The sequence below is a fragment of the Chelon labrosus genome (assembly GCF_963514085.1).
Source record: "Chelon labrosus genome assembly, chromosome: 21".
NCBI classification, from domain to species: Eukaryota; Metazoa; Chordata; class Actinopteri; order Mugiliformes; family Mugilidae; genus Chelon; species Chelon labrosus.
Genome location: NC_140354.1, coordinates 20,325,238 through 20,347,544, shown reverse-complemented (window position 1 = coordinate 20,347,544; position 22,307 = coordinate 20,325,238). Strand labels below are relative to the sequence as shown.

Below are 22,307 nucleotides of genomic sequence, written 5' to 3'. Positions count from 1 at the left end.
ATGTGTCATGACTTGGGGAGGTGGTACATATTTTGGAACAAGCTGCAAGCACTCGTGTTTAGGTCTTCTTTATTTATTGATCTCCAGAATCATTCCAGTGCAGTAATGTTGGAATGAGGTAGAATGTTTGGTATTAAAACGATTTTAGTTAGTGGACGAAATTAAAATTTTAATCAACTGGCATGTGTGGTAATTTAAAAAAATCAATTTAAGATAAGATAAGATAAGACATGTTTATTGATCCCACGTATGGGAAATTAACCTGTCACAGTAGCACAGAATTTGTCAAAATATACAAAACAGTGACGAATAAAAAAAAAAAACACAAGTACTGATTGGAAAAATATATACAAAAAAAAAAAAAACAACAAATATAAAGACATTCTGTATATACACTGTGGTGGTGGAATAATAAATTTACAAATAAATAGATTGCTAAAAACTTAAGGAAAAACTATAAGTTGGTGAGGTAGTGGTTTGTGCAAAAAGGCAGATTTATTTGTGCAAAATGACAGTTCATTATTATCATAATTTATTATCAAATTAAAATATTTAATTTAAAGTATTGTGGTATAATTTTATGTTTTTCTATACATAAAAACTCATAAATGTCCCTGAAAAAATTCACAAAAAAAGCGAAACAGAACGTCTGAGCTGATCTTCACGGGCACGCCCACGCAAGCCCGGAGCGAGCACGCCGCGTCGTACATGAGAGCATGACGTCAGTACGCGCTTGAGCCTGCCCGAAAATGTTCTCCTGTGTTGTAGGGTTTCGAAGGAGCGCAGCAGGACTTTGCGGCGAAATAATACATGTTTGCCCGTGAAGAAAACAAAAAACAAACCGCATGTTCTTCGACTGAGGCTGTCCGCGGTCCCGGGCGTTTGGCGAAACCGTGATTTTTGGGGCGACTCCAGCGGGAAGTTTGTGTGACCGTTTTTTCCCCCCCGGAGTGATGTCGAATCCTGGGAGTCGGAGGAACGGGTCCAGCATCAAAATCCGACTGACAGGTAAAAAAAAAAAAAAGAGAAAGAGAGAAAACCGCTTACGGTGCATGTTTTAACCGGAGCTTAAACGTTAAATACTGAACCCAGTGTTACTGCTGATCGATATTAGCCACAACGGGCTGTCTTTGAGGCGCTCGGGTCTCGGCTGTTTGCCCAAACATCCGGTTTTTGTGTGGCAGCAGCAGCAGCAGCAGCAGCACAAGTGCTAGCTCGGTTAGCCGAGATGCTAACGTAATTACCGAGAGGACAGCCAAAAAAAAAAAAAAAAACGGCTGAGCCCAACATCCTTTGGGTTTTACAGATAAGACGGGCGACTAGTCTCCCGTTTTTAGCTCACCGGGGACACGAACGTTTCCAGTGCCACGTTTGGAAACTTTAGCACACGCTAGCTTGTTAGCCGGCTAGCAACTGGTAGCACTGTGGTAATGTTGACCGCTAAGGCTCGCTAGCTAGCTTTTTTAGGTGGTGGAGGAGGAGGTGGAGGTGGAGGGGGGTGCTGACCACCAGAGGAGCCTTCATGCGGCGATGTCTGAACCAAAGCTGAAAGCAAATGTGGAGCCTGTGTGAGAATTGATCCGTCGGTGGATGTGACACGGCTAGCCCCGATTACCGACTGGCTATCGATTGGCATTTCGCTGCTGTGTCAGCTGTAGCCAGACAAATAAACCAAATAAATAAATTATTAAAGACTCGTTGAACTTACCCCCCCCCCCCCCCCCCTCTACCCTTTGACACGTTTGCTCTTTTAGGCTGAATTATTCATCTGCTTTCTGGGTCAGAGGGCTGTGGTCTGTTAGGGGCTTTACAGGAGGCAGCAACACACGGACACAGCTGGAACAATGGCTTTTTTTTTTTTTTCCTCCTTTAACTGTAGCTAATGTGACCCCATCGGGGCACCCAGGGGCCTCCTTTCACATGGAAATGACTCCTCTGTGCCGCTGGGCAGACGCCTCGTCCTTCTCCTGCTTCAAAGTTTGCTTTGAATGCTTCTTTATGTGGTCTGTCGGGGAGGGGGACCAGTGTTTAGTTTAGTGTGTCTGCTTATGATTTTTAACTGTTTAAATGATCTACATAAACGCAGAGGTGCTCAAAAACTGTTCTTAAAATACTATTTGTTTGTGCAGACCCCGTAATACGGCAGTAAACTGGGTTATTTAAGCGCTGAAAACTGAAAAGAGACACCAGCCGTCGTAAGAGTAGAGAAAATATAGCAGTTAATTTGTTTTAAATATGTAATTTGAGGGATAAAGTGTGCAGTTTTCTTAGTTTCCTTCTTGAAAGTAATAATATAAGTAAATTTGGGTTTAACAGCCACGGTGAGAGTGATCCCGAAACGGTTAACTTTCTTTTACTGAGATTATTTGCTGTTTTACCCACAATACAGCACTATGTAGGTTTATTTAAGCACTAAAAGCTGCTAGAAATGTGTGGAAACAAAAGTCAGAGGAGACACCGGCAGTCCAAATCAAATAGAAAGATAGAAATAGAGCAAATACTTATAATTTTGGGGCCTAAAGTGCTTTTAAAGTGTGCTTCTATCCCTTTCTCTTCATAATAAGAGAACAAAGTAAAAGTGATCTCCTTTAAACGCCGAATACTTGTCTAAAAAAATACAGTTGTTTCAGCAGATCATTCGTCACAGTCGTCTTAATTTATAGTCGCACAGACAGACAGGTTTATTTAAGCGCTGGAAACCCCGATAGAAACGCGTGCAGATAAGATTCAAAAGACGCCTCGTAAAGAGAGATAATTCAAAAGTGAGATTGTGCCGTTGGAGCAGTTTGAGGCCGAGACGACAGACGGTTAATCCCGACTGTTTTGGAGCGACGGTGTTTTTAAAGTTTGCAGTTTTCTCTTGATGAGGTAAATAAAAAAGCGAAAGTGACCTCCTAAACACTAAAAATACTGATTATTGTCCATTTTTGAAACGTATTCCACCTCTTAAACGTTTAATTTTGAGATTATATTGTTGGAAATAAAGAAATTCTGACAGTTAACGAATCATAAGCAAACCATTTAAGTGCTGTATTCTCTAGATAAGATGAAAATCTTTGGGTTTGCCCGTCTGAGCAGACAAAACATTTAAAGATGTTGAGCAATTAAGTTAATTAACCATTAGTCACAGCCCTAGTCAGAAGAATTAATGAACCCTAGCAGTTATACTTAACAGAGTGAATGTTGATCTTTTATTCTGATAAAATAACAAATGCAGTATCAGAGTTTCGGGCGAGCGGAGATGAAAGGAAGCGGAGAAAGTGTCTCCCTCCGCGTTTAAACCCGCCGTTTCATTACTTCGACTCGGATGCGAGCGGAGGTTATTGACCCCGGCCGTGCCCCGCCCCCACAGGTATGAGTGGAATTCTAATTGGGCGAGGAATGTGCGGCGGGCCAATGGGAGCGCGGCGCTGTCTCCGGCTCTGTTTAGTCTGTCAGAGGGAGCGCTTGTTTGGCCTACATCGGGACAGACTGTGTGGTGTTTGTGGAAGTCTGACTCGGGGCCAGATCTCAGACACTGCGGTGTGGTGTTTATGTAGACGTGGTTCAAGAGAAGGAGAAGAAGAAGAGGAGAAGTGGTTACTGTGTCTTTATGTCGCTGTTATTTACACGTTAACACGTTTAAGAGAAGATTAAAAATGTGTGCAACTCTGGTTACATCAACTAGAGCAACGTTTCCTCTTCTCGATCGATCGTTCTGACTTTGAATTAACTGTTCACGAGGAGGCTGAATAAAAACAAGTATAACAGAATAAGAAGTTTGTTCTCTACAGTCTCTCATTAAACGGCATGATAACGATTAAAATACAGTACCGTCGTGGCTAAAGTCATTCGGATCAGAGGTGAAGTGTTGCCATGGACGCCAAATAAAAAGATCAAAACATCAGTCACCGGAAAACTGTGTTGACAACGTCGTGGTTAATAAAACGGAGCGTTGAAGCTGCTGGAAATGGGACAGAAGAAGACTAACGACTAAAGTGATGAGTTGACCTGAATTGATTGAGTAGAAGAAGAAGATGGCCAAGAGGGACAAGGAGGAGAAGAAGAAGAAGAAGGAGGAGGAGGACAGGGAGGCAATAGAAGGAGGAGGAGGAGGAGAAGATGACCAAGAGGGACAAGGAGGAAAAAGAAGGAGGAGAAGAAGAAGAAGAAGAAGGACAGGGAGGCAATAGAAGGAGGATGAGGAGAAGAATAAGGAGGATGAGTAGGAGACGGATGAGGATGAGGATGAGGGGGTCGAGAAGGAGAAGAAGAAGAAGGACAAGTAATAGAAGAAGGAGGAGGAGAAGAAGAAGGACAAGGAAGCGATAGGAGGAGGAGAAGAATGATGAGGATGGGGAGAAGAAGAAGAAGGGCAAGGAGGCAATAGAAGGAGGAGGAGGAGAAGGAGGAGGATGAGTAGGAGACGGAGGAGGATGAGGATGAGGGGGTTGAGAAGAAGAAGAAGAACAAGGACAAGGAAGCCATAGAAGGAGGAGGAGGAGAAGAATAAGGGGGAGGAGGAGGAGAAGAAGGACAAGGAGGAGGAGAAGGAGGAGGATAAGTAGGAGATGGAGGATGAGGATGGGGAGAAGGAGAACAAGTAGGAGATGAAGAGAAGAAGAATAAGTAGAAAGAGGAGGAGGAAGGAGAGAATTACATAGAAGAAGGAGTATGAGGAGTAGGAAGAGGGGAAGGACGAGGAGGTAGAAGACGACCAAGACGTCTCTACGTCTCCAGCGTTGTTGTCCACGTGGATTCCATCTTGGTTCATCTCTTCAACACGTCTGGTTGTTTCCTAGCTCCGTGTTTCTGTCCCTCCTGGAAACTCCTGATGTGGAGTATATTCATATTATTATATATGGAAATTACGGGAAATAAATGGGTGTTAAAGTGTCTCCTGGTCATAAATGAAAGGAGATCATTGTGTTTCAAAGGCCACCTACTGAAATAACGGACTGAGCAGGATCATGCTTATTTGAGACGCCACGTGCCGCTCAGGTTCTGGTGCCAGGTCGTCGGACTAAGCCCCGATGCAGGACAACCTCGGGACAACAAGTGACCTGGCAGACACATAAGACACGGACAGGAGGGAAGGGAAGGTCTGGAAATAGGTGAAGAGGAGCAGACGAGGAAGGAATAATGTGTAAAGAAAGAAAGAAAGAAAGTTAAAGGTTACAGGCGTCTAATCCTGAGCGTGTGCAGAAAGCTCAGAGTAAATGTGTTAAGAGATCAACTGAGTGGCAGAAACATGAATTATCATTTTGAGTTTTATGTATTTTGAGGTCATTAGTCACCACAGTGTGTGTTTGTGTGTTGGTGCGTGGTCGGTTGTTAAGTAGGTGAAATATTTGCTGCCTCAGTCAAACAGGAAGTGGCGCGGTCGTAGCCTCGCACGGGCCGTTAGACTTTCAGCCGCTGTGAAACATTTCAGAGTCCAGTTAGAGATTAAATAAATAAATAAATGACTGCAAATACACGCCAAAACATTAGGTACACTCGTGAATTCATTCAGTTTATTTTTAAACAGCGTCAACTCTACAGGGTTTCTGTTGTTCAGTTTTCAAACAGTGTTACTTAAAACAAGAGGTTTTTAGTGTTTCCTCAATAATTGACCTTCTTACGTGTCTTTGCTCAAGTCCAGCGTTTCCCTGACGTCATACTTTTTTTTAAAATCCAATCAGCTTTCAGTAACTGACGTCGCTCTGTGAGTTGCAGCTTCTGTCATGTTTTAGATCTCCCTCGCGTGTCGACTAATCTCGTTGCAAGATTTCGGACGAGAAGACGCAGGAAGTTAAAGGGGAACTACTGTCTTTTACACCCTTCACCTTATTTCCGGCATAAAATACGTTCGTTTACTCACCCATATAACTTCTGCGTAATTTGTAGTCGTTCTGGAGATAATTAGATCTGCGTATATCCATATAGTGGAAGTGAATGGGGCACCGAGACACAGCCTCTAAATAACGAATTATCTGCCTTGAAACTCGTTCATTTCACCGATATTTTGTTATCGTACACTAGCGCTCTTCCCCGTGCTCGTGGCGCTCAGAGATGACATCATCCAGGGTCTGTAGGTCCATCTACAGACCCTGGATGATGATGATAACGGGTAACTCCGGACTCAACGGAGAATAGCACTAGCGTACGATGACAAAATATGACATCTTGGTCGTCTTCTTCTTCTACTTAGCAGTTCAGGATTAGAGGGAGCGACTTCACCTCCTCGTCCTTCTCCTCATACTCCTTCTTCTATGTAATTCTCTTCTTCCTCCTCCTCTTTCTACTTCTTCTTCTCTTCCTCTCCTACTTGTCGTCCCCCTTCGTCTCCTACTCACCCCCCCTTCGTCTCCTACTCATCTTCCTTATTCTTCTTCTCCTCCTCCTCCTCCCACTTGTCCTCCCCATCCTCCATCTCCTGTTTATCCTCCTCCTTCTACTGCCTCCTTGTCCTTCTTCTCCCCATCCTCATCCTCCTCCTCCTCCTTCTATCGCTTGTCCTTGTTCTTCTTCTGCGTTTCGGTGCCCCAGTCACTCCCACTATATGGATATACGTTGATCTAAATATCTCCCAAACGACTACAAATTACACTAAAGTTATATGGGTGAGTAAACTACCGTATTTTATGCCAGAAATAAGGTCCAGGTTGTAAAACACAGTAGTTCCCCTTTAAGCAAATAACAGTAATAATAATAGGACAGGTCAAAAGTACTAAAAATAACTACAGACTGCAAAATGAAAGGTTGAGTCAACGGCTCTCTTTCTTATTTTAAACTACAGCTGTATACCGTTAAGAGAAGTCTTAGTGCAGGATTGTTTTATTAAAAGGTTTTCACTAGTGTACCTAATAATCTGGCAGTTTAAGAAGTTTTGCAGTTCAGTTGTACAGGAGATGGTTTTCTGGTCGTTCTCACAACATCGGATGAATTGAGTCTTTCTCCTTCGAAACATAAATGAAAAAGAAAATGGGGGGGGGGGGGTAACGGAGAACCCGCCGAGCCGTCGCTGTGTGTGTTCTTTACCAGCCGCGACCTTGGCAGAACCAGGAATTTCCTGAGACGCTGAGAAAGGATCCTGTCACACATTCAGAGTCACAGAAGAGAGACAGGAAGAGACCGGAGGATGAGTGGGGTAGAAAAGAGGAGGAGAAACTCGACTCCTCTCTCTCTCTCTCCTTCTTCTTTTATTGCGTCTGTGGACGAGGTGAGGCCCGGGTGAGGAATGTGTGAGTCAGGAGGAGGAGGAGGAGGACTGGAAGGAGAAGGATATCCTGCAGCCATTCTCCGCTGGTTAATCACAGGAAATAGACCCGGCTGCACCAGACACATCAACGCATCCAAAGAAACCACAGACGGCCTGACGAACTTCCTCTGTGGCCGAAACCAGCCGGGCCGCATTTTAATTGGGCCTCAGAGGGCGGTGTGGGCGGAGCCTCCACGCCGCCGATCAATTAGAGCCGGTTCCCACTCTATTGTCTCTATTAATTAATCTGCTGTCTTAATTATGAATCTAGTCTGAGTTTAGTCTTTAAACAAAAGTCATAAAGCTGTTAATTATAATTCTTTAGAGCCAGAGGCACGTCTGGTTTTATTTGATCAGCAGCCTGAAAGAAAAGAGAAATGATTCAAATTCACAAGAGAAATCTAATGATCAGCTGATTCTTAGAACTGATACGATCGATGGAAGCTCTACTGAACTTCTGCTTCTACTACTTCTTCCTCTTTCTTCTTCTCTTTCTTTTTCTTGTTGTTCCTTTTCTCCTCCTCCACCTCCTTTGTCTCTACTCCTCCTCCTTCTCCTCCTTCTTCTTCTTCTTCTTTTCCTTCTCATCCTCCTTCTTCTCATCCTCCTTCTTCTTCTTCTTCTTCTTTTCCTTCTCATCCTCCTTCTTCTTCTTCCTTTCATCCTCCTCCTTCTTCTTCTCCTCCTCCTTCTCATCCTCCTTCTTCTTCTCCTCCTTCTCATCCTCCTTCTCCTTCTTTTCATCCTCATTCTTCTTCTCCTTCTTTTCATCCTCATTCTTCTCCTTCTTCTTCTCATCCTTCTTCTCCTCGTTCTTCTTCTCCCTATCCTTCTTCTCCTTCTCCATCAACTCATCCTTCTTCTCCTTCTTCTCCATCAACTCCTCCTTCTTCTACTTCTTCCTCTTGTTGTTCTTCTAATCACCATCCTACTTCTTCTTCTCATCCTTCTACATCTTCCTCTCCTCCTCCACCTCCTTGTTCTATTCCTTCTTCTTCTCCTCCTTCTCATCCTCCTCCTTCTTCTTCTTCTCATCTGTCTTCTTCTCACCGTTCTTCTTCTTCTTCTCATCCTTCTCCTCGTTCTTCTTCTCCCTATCCTTCTTCTCCTTCTTCTCCATCAACTCATCCTTCTTCTCCTTCTTCTCCATCAACTCATCCTTCTTCTACTTCTTCCTCTTGTTGTTCTTCTAATCATCATCCTACATCTTCCTCTCCTCCTCCTCCTCCTTCTATTCTCCCTTCTCCTTGTTGTTCTTCACCTCACCCTCCTCCTCCTCTTTCTACTTCTTCCTCTCTTCATCCTTCTTTTTCTTCTTCTTCTTCTTCAAGACTTGTACGGCGTTGGCGGGGTCTTTTAGAAATCTAGAAGATTCTTTGATTAAATGTTTTTATGAAACCCAACTGTCATCAAATGGATTTGACCTAGGACCATAAAGATTTGTCTAAATATTTTTTGCGCCTACAAGTTTGAGAAACACAACAACGGATGTAAACGCAGGGAAACAGACGCCAGGTCCTGGAGTGTAAATATTATCGTGTTAATTACGCCTCATCATATGTTGTAATATCTATTTGAGTGAACTACCGGCCACGCTGTGAATGTACATGTAGTGGTTTTTTCTGAACCTATAATCCTTCTGCCAGACAAACAAATAACTGGACACTTTAAAACCTTCAGAGTCGTGGTCGGTGTCTCTGAGTCCACAGCGATGATGTGGCAGCGAAGGCATGCTGCCGCTGCGACTGTGGGCGTCCTGCGTGTTTTTGTGTTTTTGTAATGACTCTATACTTTGCTGCTCTCTCTCTGTCTGCATCAGTTTCACCGCTCATTACCATCCGCCGGCATTCATACATTATCCTAACCCCGTTCTTTCGTTCTCTTCTACACACCAGCGTCTATTGTCGCAGCCTCCGCGCCGCGAGATTAGCTCCACAATTGTGAGTGTGTTGACATTTAGCTAATAATGTTTTTTGTCTCTCTTTTCACAGTATTATGTGCCAAGAACCTCGCAAAGAAAGACTTCTTTCGTAAGTAGTAGATTTTATTCCTCTCCGCATTATAACGGTTTCGGCGTGTGCGCGCCGCTATGAGAAGGCTGCGAACAGAACGGCATTGATGTCGCTCATTTGAAGGGATAACTATTGACCTGTGGCGGCACCGTTGCACCATAATACCCCTGATTGTTGTTGCCCCACAATCGGGGGGTTTGTTCGAGGTTGCAAAGCTTCTCCGAACGTGACCGATTTCATTTGCCAGGATTAGAGGCTTTATTTCCTGCCGTGCCACCTCGCCCGAGATTAAAACTATACACTCGCCGGCCAGTTTATTAGGTACACTTGGTGAGTACGTTCTAACACAACAGAACTGCTGAACTAAACCTTCTCTATGTGAAGATTCTGTGGTTTGTAGCTTGTTCCAAAATATGTATCATCTCCCCAAATCAATCTGGATTAACGGCGTCACAAACTACATCCTCCAAAATGAACATTAGAACAATTATGAAGACACAGTTTAGTGCAGGGCAGACTTGTTTTGGCAAGTAAGTGTATTTGTAGTTATTAATTCAAAAAAATTATAAACGCTTGCACCTTTAACCAGACTCTAATGTGTCTTGAGGGGGTTTTAGTGCAGGATCGCTATTTTTTAGAATGGATTTATCAGTGTACCTAATGTTTTGGGTAGCGGTTGAACGTGTTTCCTGTGTGCAGGTCTGCCAGACCCGTTTGCCAAGGTGGTGGTGGACGGATCGGGTCAATGCCACTCCACAGACACAGTCAAGAGCACACTGGACCCCAAATGGAATCAGCACTACGACCTGTGAGTCTCATGAATGAATGCTCCTCTCATAAACATCTGATAAATCGCTGGATTCCAGTGTTTCCCTCAGCATTTCACGAGACCCTGGCGTTTTTGTTCTTTGTGTTTTTGGGTTCTACTGTCTTGGATAAAAGCCCCCAGGGAGGGAGGAAGAGATGCTTTTGTGAGCAATAGGAAAAACAAAGCAATCACAGCGACGCTGTTTGAAACGTGCAAAAAAACATTTCCGATTCGTTACGAGGCCATTGTGGAGTAAATAGGCTCTGGTGGGCCGCTATAGAGTTAACACTGTACGGGGAAACACTGGATTCTGACGGTAGATTGTGTTGAACTAAAGAGTTTGGATATAAAACATCTCTTTTTTTATTCCAGCTACATTGGAAAGACGGACTCCATCACCATCAGTATATGGAACCACAAGAAGATCCATAAACGACAGGGGGCTGGTTTCCTGGGCTGCATACGACTTCTCTCCAACGCTATCAGCCGGCTAAAAGACACAGGATGTATGTCTTATTTTACACATATTTCCACATCGTTTATTTAGCACAATGTGTTTAATTCTTCTTCTTCTTCTTCTTCTTCCAGACCAGCGCCTAGATCTGTGTAAGCTAAACGCGTCTGACAGCGATGCAGTGCGGGGGCAGATTGTAGGTAAGGATGAACTCATTTATAGATTAGAAATCATTAGGGTCGTCCTGATCAGTATCAAGGAGATCGGTGTCAGGACCGATCCTGGCTTTAAAAAAATAAAAAATAAAAAGAGATGAAGAAGAAAAGATGAAGAAAAAAGATAAAAGATAAAGATGAAGAAAAAAGATAAAGATGAAGAAAAAAGATAAAGAAGAAGAAAGGTGAAGAAGAAAGGTGAAGAAGAAAAGATGATGTTGATATGATGGTGATAATAATATGATAATAAGATGATGATGATGATGTTCATGTCTCTTCCTCCTCTCTCTTTGTTCACAGTCAGTCTTCAGACACGGGACAGGATCGGTAGTGGAGGTCCTGTAGTCGACTGTAGAGGTTTGCTGGAGAATGACGGGTGAGTGACTCGTCTTGTCCATGTGACGTCTCTAAAACGTGAGACCGGACCTTCAGAGTTTGTCTTTGTCTCTTCAGACCCGTGTTTGAAGGATGTTTCAGTGAAGAGCCGCTGCCCTACTCCGACCCCACCGGCGCCGCCGGAGGCGGGAACTGTCGACTCGACTCCCCCGGCCAGGAGGGCCACCTTCAGACGCAGCGAATCAGAGGCCAGGACTCCAGAGGTCACGGCCACACCCCTCAGAACAGACCTCACGGACACCAGCCCCCCGACCTGCCCGAGGGCTACGGTCAGTCTGACGTTGCTCCTCACGTCTTCACCGACTGAAACAAACACAAACCTCACGTTTTTATAAGTTAACTTCTTATTTTCCTTTTTACAAAAACAGAGCAGAGAACGACGGTGCAGGGCCAGGTTTACTTCCTCCACACACAGACCGGCGTCAGCACCTGGCACGACCCCCGGATACCACGGTATGATTACACTTAAATGTTAAAGTGCACAGGAAAGTGGTGCAGCCATCATACTGTAAATATTAAGGTTTGATTCATATAAACACACCTGAACAACAAGTAAAGAAAAGTGGATTTAATCTCTCTCCACTCCAAACAGGGTTAAACTAATCAAAGTCTAATCTGTAAGCGGCTCCACCCTTTAACGGACACAGATCTTTAAACTCATCACCCAGTCAGAGGGTAATTTCCTCACACTGCAGCACAAATACTCCAGAAACCAACTCCCTCTGCACACAAACCCATGTTTTTTTTGTGACTGAAAGTTTGGAGTCTGTCGGGCCAATCAGGTCGTTTGGGCGGGGCTTAACGTAGTGATGGACAGAAGGGTGTCTGTCCAAACACGCCCCATAATAATAATAAAATAAAAATGACTCATATTCTGATAAGAATAGAGTCTGGATACGTGAATCTATAAATAGAGTCTTTACCAGGTCAGGTGTTTGAACCTGAAGGTAGCAGCTGCTGAAGCAGGAGTTAACGTGGAGTAATGTTTGAGTTTGATTCAGACTGATGCATGATAGATGGAGCGAGTGTCTGTCGAGGTAAACGTCGAGGTCACACCTCAGAGACTCAGTGTTGACTTCATTATTTATTCTGTCGGAGAAAAGCAAGACTCTGTTTTTATGAGAAAAAAGGGTGTGATTTCCAGAACAGAAGACGGACGGCAAACGATCCACTCTGTCACTGAGTCTTCAGAGATTGAAAAGTATTTAGATTTCACCACTAATTATGTCAAGAGATTAAGAGACAGTCTGAGGTTAATTAGTTTAAGTCCCTATAATGAATGTTGATGTGTGGCAATGTTTATGATATAATTATATATAATTATGGCGTCTCCTGAAGCCGGGCATGGTGGGAAATGACCAAAAAAAGTTTAAAAAAAAATAGGGCTACAACAAACGCTAGCGCTTCCTAGCCTCCTAGCCTCCAAGCAAACAGTTGCTCTTCCTAGCCTCCTAGCAAACAGTTGCTCTTCCTAGCCTCCTAGCAAATGGTAGCTCATCCTATCCTTCTAGCTAATAGTAGCTCACCATAACCTCCAAGAAAATAGTTGCCCTTCCTAGCCTACTAGCAAATAGTAGCTCTTCCTAGCCTCCTAACAAATAGTAGCTCTTCCTAGCCTCCAAGCAAATAGTAGCTCATCCTAGCCTCCTAGCTAACAGTAGCTCATCCTAGCCTCCAAGCAAATAGTAGCTCCTCCTAGCCTCCTAGCTAATAATAGCTCTTCCTAGCCTCCTAACAAATGGTAGCTCTTCCTAGCCTCTAAGCAAACAGTTGCTCTTCCTAGCCTCCTAGCTAACAGTAGCTCATCCTAGCCTCCAAGCAAATAGTAGCTCCTCCTAGCCTCCTGGCTAATAATAGCTCTTCCTAGCCTCCTAACAAATGGTAGCTCTTCCTAGCCTACTAGCAAATGGTAGCTCATCCTATCCTTCTAGCTAATAGTAGCTCACCGTAACCTCCAAGAAAATAGTTGCTCTTCCTAGCCTACTAGCAAATAGTAGCTCTTCCTAGCCTCCTAGCAAATAGTAGCTCACCATAGCCTCCAAGCAAATAGTTGCTATTCCTAGCCTACTAGCTAATAGTAGCTCTTCCTAGCCTCCTAGTTAAAAGTAGCTCTTCCTAGCCTACTAGCAAATAGTAGCTCACCATAGCCTCCAAGCAAATAGTTGCTATTCCTAGCTTATTAGCTAATAGTAGCTCTTCCTAGTCTCCTAGTTAAAAGTAGCTCTTCCTAGCCTCCTAGCAAATAGTAGCTCACCATAGCCTCCAAGCAAAGAGTAGCTCTTCCTAGCCTCCTAGCTAATAGTAGCTCTTCCTAGCTTACTAGCTAATAGTAGCTCTTCCTAGCCTCCTAGCTAATAGTAGCTCTTCCTAGCCTCCTAGCTAATAGTAGCTCATCCTAGCCTCCTAGTTAATAGTTGCTCTTTCTAGCCTCCTAGCTAACAGTAGCTCTTCCTAGCCTCCCAGCTAATAGCAGTAGTGGTAGAAGGAGGTAGAAGGTTGAAAAATATTTAGTTTTGCCCACTAGTTGTTCTGACAGATTAAGAGAAAATCTCAGGTTAATCAGTTCAGGTCGAGGACTTATGGACGTATACAGTAGCGTGTAGGTTGAGCAGTTTCAGACAAACAGTTCATTGTTTTGTTTCTGCTGCAGGGACCTGGCCAGCGTCAGCTGTGAGGAGCTCGGGCCGTTGCCGGTGGGCTGGGAGGTCCGAAGCACCGTGTCTGGTCGGATCTACTTTGTGGACCACAACAACCGAACCACACAGTTCACAGACCCACGTCTACACACCATCATCAGGTAAACACCAACAGACTAATCTGTTATTGATCTAGTGATAGAGTGATGTGGGTGACAGCGTGTCGTTCTTCCTTCCTTCCTCCCTCCAGCCAGCAATCCCAAGTAAAGGAGTCCTCCCAGGCCCCCCAGATGGAGGTGGGGGGTGAAGAAGGGGGAGGTGGAGGAGTGAGCGGTGGTGTCGGCGGAGGAGGAGGAGGAGGAGGAGGAAGTGAAGGAGATGTTGCGGCGCGCTATGAGAGAGACTTGGTGCATAAGCTGAAGCTGCTCCGCCACGAACTGTCGCTGCAGCAGCCTCAAGCGGGACACTGTCGCATCGAGGTGTCCCGGGAGGAGATCTTTGAGGTGGGTGTACAAAACTGTTCACCACTTCGGATGTTGTTGCTTTTATAAACGGAGCGTCTAAGTGTGTATAAACTGTGTGCAGGAGTCGTATCGGCAGATAATGAAGATGAGGCCCAAAGACCTGAAGAAGCGGCTAATGGTGAAGTTCAGGGGAGAGGAGGGGCTAGATTATGGAGGCGTGGCCAGGTAAATTCACCTTTACATCTCTGAGGAGTTCAGTCCCTGTATGTGTAATTTGTCCTAACCTCTCCAACTGTTGCAGGTTTTACATCTAACCTCATGTAAAATGCAAGTACAAAGCTTGTTACATACTCTGCAAGAAGCAAGAAATTTGTTCTCGCTCCTAGGGCTGTGAGAACAAGAACAAAGTTCTTTTTGGGCCAGATAATTTATACTTTACGCAAAACTCAAGGGCAGAACTCTTAGGAAGTCCTCATAGGCCCCTCCCTTAACACTGCAGCATACGTCACAGGCGCCAAGCATTGTGGGAAATGCAGGAGATGGACGATGAGATTCACTTTTTACGTTTTGACGGCCATGTCCGTGGGACGATCTCTACCCAGGAGAGATTAGTGGTCACACTGCGACTATTAGCGTCTATTTCCGCTTTAACCACACCCACTTTCAGTTTCTGGCCAATCACAGAACAGTCACCGGACACCGCACAAGAAAAAACTTCTGCCTGGTAGATGTGTCAAGAACAAACTTCTTGCTTCTCGTGGAGTATGTAACAGCCTTTAGTTCAGCAGGACGTTTAAAGTTTTGGGTTATTAAGCTTCACGGGGCAACATCTGATAAATAAAAGTTTAAAAAATATATATAAAACATGAATGAGAACATGAAAATCCTAATAAATGGTTAATAGTTCTGTTCTCGTCATGACATCTGGTAATGCTTCATATTTTGGAACAAGCTGCAAATTCTTTCTCACTCAATGAAACCACCAGCGTTAAGTTATTAATCGTTTATTTAGGCGCCTCTCATTTGTTTTATCTTTATCTCAACAAGGAAATACACAAATATTTCCACAACATCATCAGTCATGAATGAGGTTTAGACTTTGTACCTTGTGGTTGCTGTCTCTTGTCTTTGTGGTGCGTTCAAAGGCTAATTTTATCTGACGTCGTGGTTGCTAGTTCTTATATGAAGGCTTCATCTCATGATCTTGTGTCAATTAATAATTTCTTGTTGTTGATAGTTTAACATCTGTGTGTTTTATTGTTTCTGCAGGGAGTGGCTGTACCTGCTGTGCCATGAAATGTTGAACCCCTATTACGGCCTTTTCCAGTACTCGACAGATAACATCTACACACTACAGATCAACCCGGACTCCTCCATAAACCCCGTGAGTACACACCAATAAAAACTAATAAACTAATAAACTCTAGTAAACCAATAAACCCTTCAGTAAAAACTAATAAACCAATAAACTCTAGTAAACCAATAAACTCTTTAATAAACTGTAATAAACTAATAAACCAATAAACCCTTCAATAAACTCCAATAAACTAATAAACTTTTAAAAAACAAATAAACTCTAATAAACTATTTAATAAACTAATATATGATTTAATAAACTATTTAATAAACTAATATATGGTTTAATAAACTCTTTAACAAACTAATAAATTCTTAAATAATCTATTTGATAAACTAATAATCTCTTTAACTCTTTAATAAATTCTTTAAGCTCTTTAATAAACTAATCATCTCTTTAATAAATTGCTACACTCTTTAATAAACTAATAAATTCTTAAATAATCTATTTAATAAACTAATAATCTCTTTAACTCTAATAAATTCTTTAAGCTCTTTAATAACTAATAAACAATTAAACTCTTTAATAAACTACTAATCTCTTTAATTAACTAATAATCTCTTCAATAAACTAATAATCTCTTTACTAAACTCTTTAAACTCTTTAAAAATCTCTTTACTAAACTCGTTACCGCTGAGCTGACTCTCTGGTCGTCTTTCTTTCAGGACCACTTGTCATATTTCCACTTCGTGGGTCGTGTGATGGGCCTGGCCGTTTTCCACAGTCACTACATCAACGGGAGCTTCACGCTGCCTTTCTACAAACAGCTTCTCGGTAAACCCATCCAGCTCAACGACCTGGAGATGACCGACCCCGAGCTGCACAAGAGCCTCGTCTGGATACTGTGAGCAAAGAAACCGTGACCAATCATAAGCTACCAATTAAAAGCTGCTTCCGTTGATTGTGACTTACTCTAAACCGTCTGTGTGCAGAGAGAACGACATCACGTCAGTCCTCGACCACACCTTCTGCGTGGAGCACAACGCCTTCGGGAAGTTTTTGCAGCACGAGCTCAAACCGAACGGCCGCAACATCCCCGTCACCGAGGAGAACAAGAAGGAATACGTCAGGTAAGAGCAGAACGTCGGTACAGATTTATTAACAGCTGATGTTCCACCTGGACCTGGTCGCTGGAGCAGAGAACCAACACGGTTCCTTGGGGTTTTTATTTCATTTTGTGTTTCATGTGTTTTTTCAGACTCTATGTGAACTGGAGGTTCATGCGTGGGATTGAAGCCCAGTTTCTGGCGCTACAGAAAGGCTTCAGTGAACTCATCCCACAGCACCTCCTCAAACCCTTCGACCATAAAGAGCTCGAGGTACGTGTCCCAGATCGACCATTAAATTTACTTGTTGTCCTTTAATTTATGATAAAAATAAAACAAAAAGACAATTTAAGTAGAAAGGAGTCGTTATTTGATTCATATAAAACCAGAATTTTTGTAGAAGAAGAAGTTGTTTCCATCAGTCGATGATTTAAATGCTTTTTCTGACTCTGGAGCAATATTCAGATGTAATTTTAGACGTTCTGATCGTTTGTCTTGTGAATCTTTAGAAGCATCAGGTTTATTTAGTGCTGAACACAAACATCTATGCCTGAGAGAGAGACCTGGGGCCTCATGTACAAAGACTCGACCTGCCTGTCCTCGTCTCCTTTTTATAATGCAAATTATATTTAAATTGTATTTACATTCCGAAAACCGGCTCTCGCAGCACATTGCTCTTTAATGTTGACCTGTTCAGATGCATTGTGGGTATTTGATATACCTGGCTGACATGAGGATAAGTCCGTCCCACACGGCTGGCATGGCTCTGCTCAGGGTCGACCGGCACAGTCCCGATCAGTCGGACTAATAGTTTTCACATTTATGACAGTTTCCCGTCATCATCTCTAAGACGCCTATCTGTAGACGCCAGCGTACGCCAGCTATGACGTTGGCGTGAGGCACGTACAAGTTCGCGGCCATTTCACTCTTGATACATCTGAACTTTTTCCGTGAATGAGAACGTACGGAACGTTTTTGTGCACACGCAGCCTTCGTACATGAGGCCCCAGGACCACTGTCATGTTGAAGACTACTTCCTGTTCAACCCTCAGGCATCATTAGGAAAATTTTTGTCCATTTGGGCAAATTTTTCGTGCATGTGGCACAGTTTTTTGTAACAAAGTTTCTCTACACAAAGTTTGAAATTCAAAGAAAATACAAATCTAATAGATCAACACAACAGAGTGGAAAAAATTCACTACCTTCTTGAGTCATTTAAGGACAAAAATGTCCACGTCTAAAAAAAAAAATGGTTAATGGTATAAAAACTTAACTGATTAATATTTTTCTGCATAAATCTCTTACACAGACACTGATTTTAGTGTCGAACACTGAAAATGACAAATTTGACTATTTTTCTCATAAATTAAACTAATAATGTAGTTTTAATGGGAGTCAATGGGACGTTTTTGTCCACTAAGGTCACAAAAGGGTTGTAAATTTTAAATCTGATGCTACACAGAAACTAATAATGTAATCAAGTCAATATTTTAGATAATTTGGGTCATATCCAAGACTGATTTGACAAGATTTGAAAAAAGTGCCCCAGAAAATAACAAACTTTTAGTTTTTTTGTAAAAAACGACTGAGTTTGATTAATCAAACTGACATTTAAGAGGTTAAAATCCTCAAAATGATTGAATTTGTGGTAGTTTTGTAAAGAGCTGAAGTGGTTTAAGAGATTTATGCAGAAAAAAATATTTATCAGTTTAGTTTTATGGCAGTTTTTTTTTTTTTTGGACGTGTACATTTTTGTCCTAAATGACTCAAGAGGTTAGTAAATTAAACTGATGTTTAATTGAAGGATTTAGTTTCTAAATCGCATCGTATTAAGTTTCCATTTTAAATTTTAGTTTGATTCTCATTCATTCTTCTTCTTTAAACGTCTCCAGTTGATCATCGGTGGCCTGGGGAAGATAGACCTGGCCGACTGGAAGACCAACACCCGTCTGAAACACTGCACGAGTGAAAGCAACGTGGTGCGGTGGTTCTGGCAGGCGGTGGAGGCCTTCAGCGAGGAGAGGAGAGGACGCCTCCTGCAGTTCGTCACCGGCTCCACCAGGGTTCCTCTGCAGGGGTTCAAAGCGTTGCAGGGTGGGTCAGGCACCGTCCCGGAGGCCCCGTCACTGGCTTCATGTCCCATCTTAACAATTAACACACGAGCTCCTCACAACAAACTGTGTTTTACTCTAATTTACTGTCCACAGAGGACGACCTGTCAGTGTTTAAATCAGCCACACCTTTGTTGATGAACACATTAATGCTTGATTTAATGATTTAATCCGTCTAAATGGGTGAATGGGTTGGCGACATCTCAACTTTGCCCCCTAACATCACACCCTTCATGATTCTTAAGTGAAAAGAGGCAGGACAGGACCTTTGTGTTACGAGAAACAGGCTAGGTAATTTGCGGTGTAACTTTAACTTTACAAATTACGGATCACAGACGACCTCCGCTGTTATTACAACTTACCAGAGGTCCCCAGATAAAAGCAGTCACAAGCAAACAGAGCTGAAGTCAGTAAATGTGAGTAAAACACAGAAATGAGCCACACTTCTACATCACATGACGTCTGATCTAGTGTGAATAGAGCTTATACACTGCCTCGCCAAAAAGAAAAAAGGTCACCCACTCTAATATTTCGTTGGACCTCCTTTAGCTTTGATTACAGCACATTCTCTGAGGTATTGTTTCAGTAATCTTCTCCAATGTCACCAGATTTATTTCCATCCAGTGTTTCATTCATTTTTCACCAAGATCTTGTATTGATGATGGGAGAGTCTGACCACTGCACAAAGCCTTCTCCAGCACATCTCAAAGATTCTCAATGGGGTTAAGGTCTGGACTCTGTGGTGGCCAATCCATGTGTGAACATGATGTCTCATGCTCCCTGAACCAATCTTTCACAATCTGAGCCCCATGAATCCTGGCATTGTCATCTTGGAATATGATCCATTGATGGAATAACCTGGTCATTCAGTATATTCAGGTAGTCAGCTGACCTCATTCTTTGGGCAACATAATGTTGCTGAACCTAGACCTGAGCAACTGCAGCAACCCCAGGTCATAGCACTGCCCCCACAGGCTTGTACAGTAGACACTAGGCATGATGGTTGCATCACTTCATCTGCCTCTCTTCTTACCCTGATGGTTCTCCACTATCCTTCCAGTTTTAAATAATGCGTTGGACAGTTCTTAACCCAGTTTTAGTAGTTTCTTCAATCTCCTTAGATGTTTTCTCTTCTTGATGCATGCCAGTGATTTGACCCTTCTCAAACAGACTAACATCTTTTGTGTCTTTAGACATGGTTGTTTAAGAAATGAGAAGCTACTCATTGCATCAGTTGGGGTTAAATAACTTGTTGACAGCAGTAATTATCCAATAGGAGGCTCCTACATATTTTCTCAGTTAAATCCAGGTGGTGACTTTTTTTTTTTTTTTTTTGGCGAGTCAGTGTATCTTACCGACCGTATCACGTCCATAAAACACACTTGAATCTGCCGACGCTCAAAGTTCAGAACATCTCTGTTTTGTCATTAATTATTAATTGAAGCAGTTCACCGCAGTAGAACAGTGATAACTAGAATGTATGTGTGTAAGGTTCTACAGGTTCTGCAGGACCAAGGCTCTTCACCATCCACCTGATAGACGCCAACACAGACAACCTGCCCAAGGCTCACACATGGTGAGGACGCCTTCAAAGAAGCACTTTCATGTTTATTTATGTATTTATATATTTATTCAGACTGGGGCTAACTCTGTAAACTCTGTTGTTTGCGTCTGGTCCAGTTTTAACAGGATAGACATCCCTCCCTACGAATCCTACGAGAAACTTTACGAGAAGCTGCTGACGGCCGTGGAGGAGACGTGCGGCTTCGCTGTGGAGTGACGACCCCTCCCAAAAAAAACAAAAACGAAAAGAACATCTGCGCCTGCACTTGCACACGACTATTTGACATTTCACACACACACACACACACAGAGACCATGGAGTATACGTCGAGTATACGGCCACAGGAACACACCACGTCACCGCCCGCCCGTCTGTCCCAGGAGGAGGAAGCACAGCAGCAGCAGCAGCAGCAGAAGTATTTTAAACTTTTTCCAGATGTTTTCAAGAAGCATTTTTTTATTATCCCTCCGTTTTAACGAAGCTACATCTTCAGAATAATAAAAGAAAAACTTTTAAAGACAAAAAAACTAAAAAAAAACAAAAACAGTTTGACAGAATCAGCCGATCAACCAGCGAGCCTGAGAACACGTCGAGACATTTTTGTTGGAAGGAAACGAGGCGGAGGGCTCGGACCGACTGATCGACTCGTATCCACGCTTCGTGTTTAACCACTGTGTCAGGATGCATGTGTGTGTTTTTGTGTGTGTGTGCATGAGAGAGGATTTGAGTGAGTGTGTGAGTGAGTGTGTGAGGCATGGCACAAAAAAAAGAAAGAAAAAAACGATCAAATGAGCCTGCTCCTCTTCCGTTTGTACCTGCGACCACTCTCTGATCTGATTTTATTATTATTTATTACTAAGTGATTACTGACCAAGCTGCTATGTACGCTCTACTAAGAGCCCACACTAATCTCTTCTTCATTCAAGGGTCAATTCACACGTGATTCAAGATCCACAAAGTGGGTTTTGTTGAATTTTTTGTTACATATATATATTTTTTTTTAACATAATTACTGCGGAGAAAAACTTTTTTTTTTTTCTTTTATTGAAGTGAACAGGAAGTGACTTTCTTTCCTGACACCTACTGACGTCATGGACCTGGATTATTATTATTATTATTTTTTTTTTTTTTTTAAATGAGCCACGACGATGGAACAAAGGAAGTTGGGATTTCTTCAGTTTGTACGTGACGTGAATAATAAAGCCTCGTAAGCCTTTCACACACGTTTCGTCATCCATTTCACCTTTTTTTTATAATTATTATTATTATTATTATTATTTGCAGCCCTGCTTGTGTCTTTTTTTTTTTTTTTTCTCCGCAGCCCGAATGTCTGGAAAAATAAATAAAAATTAAAGAAGAAAAAAAAAATCATAATTCTCAACAAGAACCACAAACGAGAATCTAGCGAACGGAAACAGAAACTCACAGTCGGGGTCTGTCGGTCGGTGGATTGAAGACTGTTCAGCAGCAACATTTCAATTTGCGTTTTGTTTTTTGTTCTTTTCTAGGGTCTGAGTTTACTGTGTAATGGATGCAAGAGTATTGTAACTTACTATGTACTAAACATTTATGAAAAAATACAATGTAAATAAGATTATATTAAAAGAAATTAAATTGAAAATACATTTCCCCGTGTGTGTCGCTCGCTTCTTTTTCTCCCCTGAATAAATTTTAATACGTCGTGTGACCATATAACTTAAATATCTTTCATGTCTTTGACTGTTTCTATGTGATGAAGCTACTTACTTACTTACTCCTCTTCACCCCCAATGGGACATACAGCTTCAGCGAGCTCTCTCCACTGGATTTGGTCCTTGGCAGCATGTTGGGCCTCTCCCCATGACAGATTCATCTGATTCAGCTCTTGCGTCACAGTTCTGCGCCAGGTGGTTTTGGGTCTCCCAGGTTTTCTCTTCCCTGGTGGTGTCCATTTTAGGGCGACCTTTGGGATACGGTTTTGCTCCATCCTCAGCACATGACCTAGCCATCTCAGACGTTTGCGTGTAATCTCCTTGGTGATGG

At 42.7% G+C, this 22,307-nt stretch overlaps 1 protein-coding gene across 2 annotated transcripts; it reads left to right on the top strand.

The window, feature by feature from the left end:
* The first annotated feature begins 750 nt into the window (after window positions 1–750).
* Window positions 751–21,904, top strand: smurf1 (SMAD specific E3 ubiquitin protein ligase 1). Of its 2 annotated transcripts, none has more exons than XM_084570791.1 (18): window positions 751–1,008; window positions 9,214–9,252; window positions 9,934–10,042; window positions 10,415–10,548; window positions 10,631–10,696; window positions 11,012–11,087; window positions 11,165–11,376; window positions 11,476–11,560; window positions 13,758–13,904; window positions 13,994–14,246; window positions 14,329–14,432; window positions 15,477–15,591; window positions 16,230–16,408; window positions 16,497–16,634; window positions 16,763–16,883; window positions 18,503–18,704; window positions 20,222–20,297; window positions 20,402–21,904. In XM_084570791.1, exons 1-18 carry the CDS (start codon window positions 954–956, stop codon window positions 20,499–20,501), a joined length of 2,211 nt encoding a protein of 736 aa, XP_084426917.1. In that variant the 5' UTR covers window positions 751–953; the 3' UTR covers window positions 20,502–21,904. The 2 variants fall into 2 exon arrangements, with proteins under 2 accessions (XP_084426917.1, XP_084426916.1); XM_084570790.1 differs by having other exon boundaries at window positions 20,213–20,297.
* The last annotated feature ends 403 nt before the right edge of the window (window positions 21,905–22,307 follow it).